Source organism: Penaeus monodon, chromosome 30 (assembly GCF_015228065.2).
Source record: "Penaeus monodon isolate SGIC_2016 chromosome 30, NSTDA_Pmon_1, whole genome shotgun sequence".
NCBI lineage: Eukaryota > Metazoa > Arthropoda > Malacostraca > Decapoda > Penaeidae > Penaeus > Penaeus monodon.
In genome coordinates, this window is record NC_051415.1 from 37351059 (window position 1) to 37351568 (window position 510).

Below are 510 nucleotides of genomic sequence, written 5' to 3' on the forward strand. Positions count from 1 at the left end.
TATTGTATGATTTGTTGAAATGTGTGATACCAATATTTTTAAGATGAAATTGACAAGCATCTATGCTTTCATTCCTTAGTTTTGAGGACAGGCAGATTGCGTACGGAATCACTGAGTTTTTGGCATTACTTCTCCTGGGTCTGGCACTGTCACGGGTTGGAGTGAAATGGGTACTAGTTTCCCTGATGTCTTCTCTTTCCGTGGCCCTCCTGCTGACTCGCCTGCTGAAAGGGTTAAAATTCACAATCTTTTTGTCGTTTTGTTATTAAGAGTAGTGTTTACTTATGTATTGCTGGTTAAAAGGTGAAAAGTTTGTGAAATTATATCCAAGTTCTGTAATAAGGATTTAAGACTTTAATGTTAATTTCATATTTTGATACCTAGAAATGTTAAATACCAGAATGAAGAGTACACTATATGTTAATATTGTATTTTGCAATAACTAAGTGAAGCAAGTAAATGAACTAGTGAAATTGCAAAAGTTTTTTAATATTACAGTGGATGTGGAAA

At 33.9% G+C, this 510-nt stretch overlaps 1 protein-coding gene across 2 annotated transcripts in view; it reads left to right on the forward strand.

The window, feature by feature from the left end:
- The window catches only part of LOC119592772 (solute carrier family 22 member 21-like), a 38759-nt gene extending 38533 nt beyond the window's left edge, over nt 1-226 (forward strand). For both annotated transcript variants that reach the window (XM_037941703.1, XM_037941704.1), the window contains exon 9: nt 80-226. In XM_037941703.1, the coding sequence (XP_037797631.1) occupies nt 80-85 (6 nt within the window). In that variant the 3' untranslated portion in view covers nt 86-226. The remainder of the gene's footprint in view (nt 1-79) is intronic.
- The last annotated feature ends 284 nt before the right edge of the window (nt 227-510 follow it).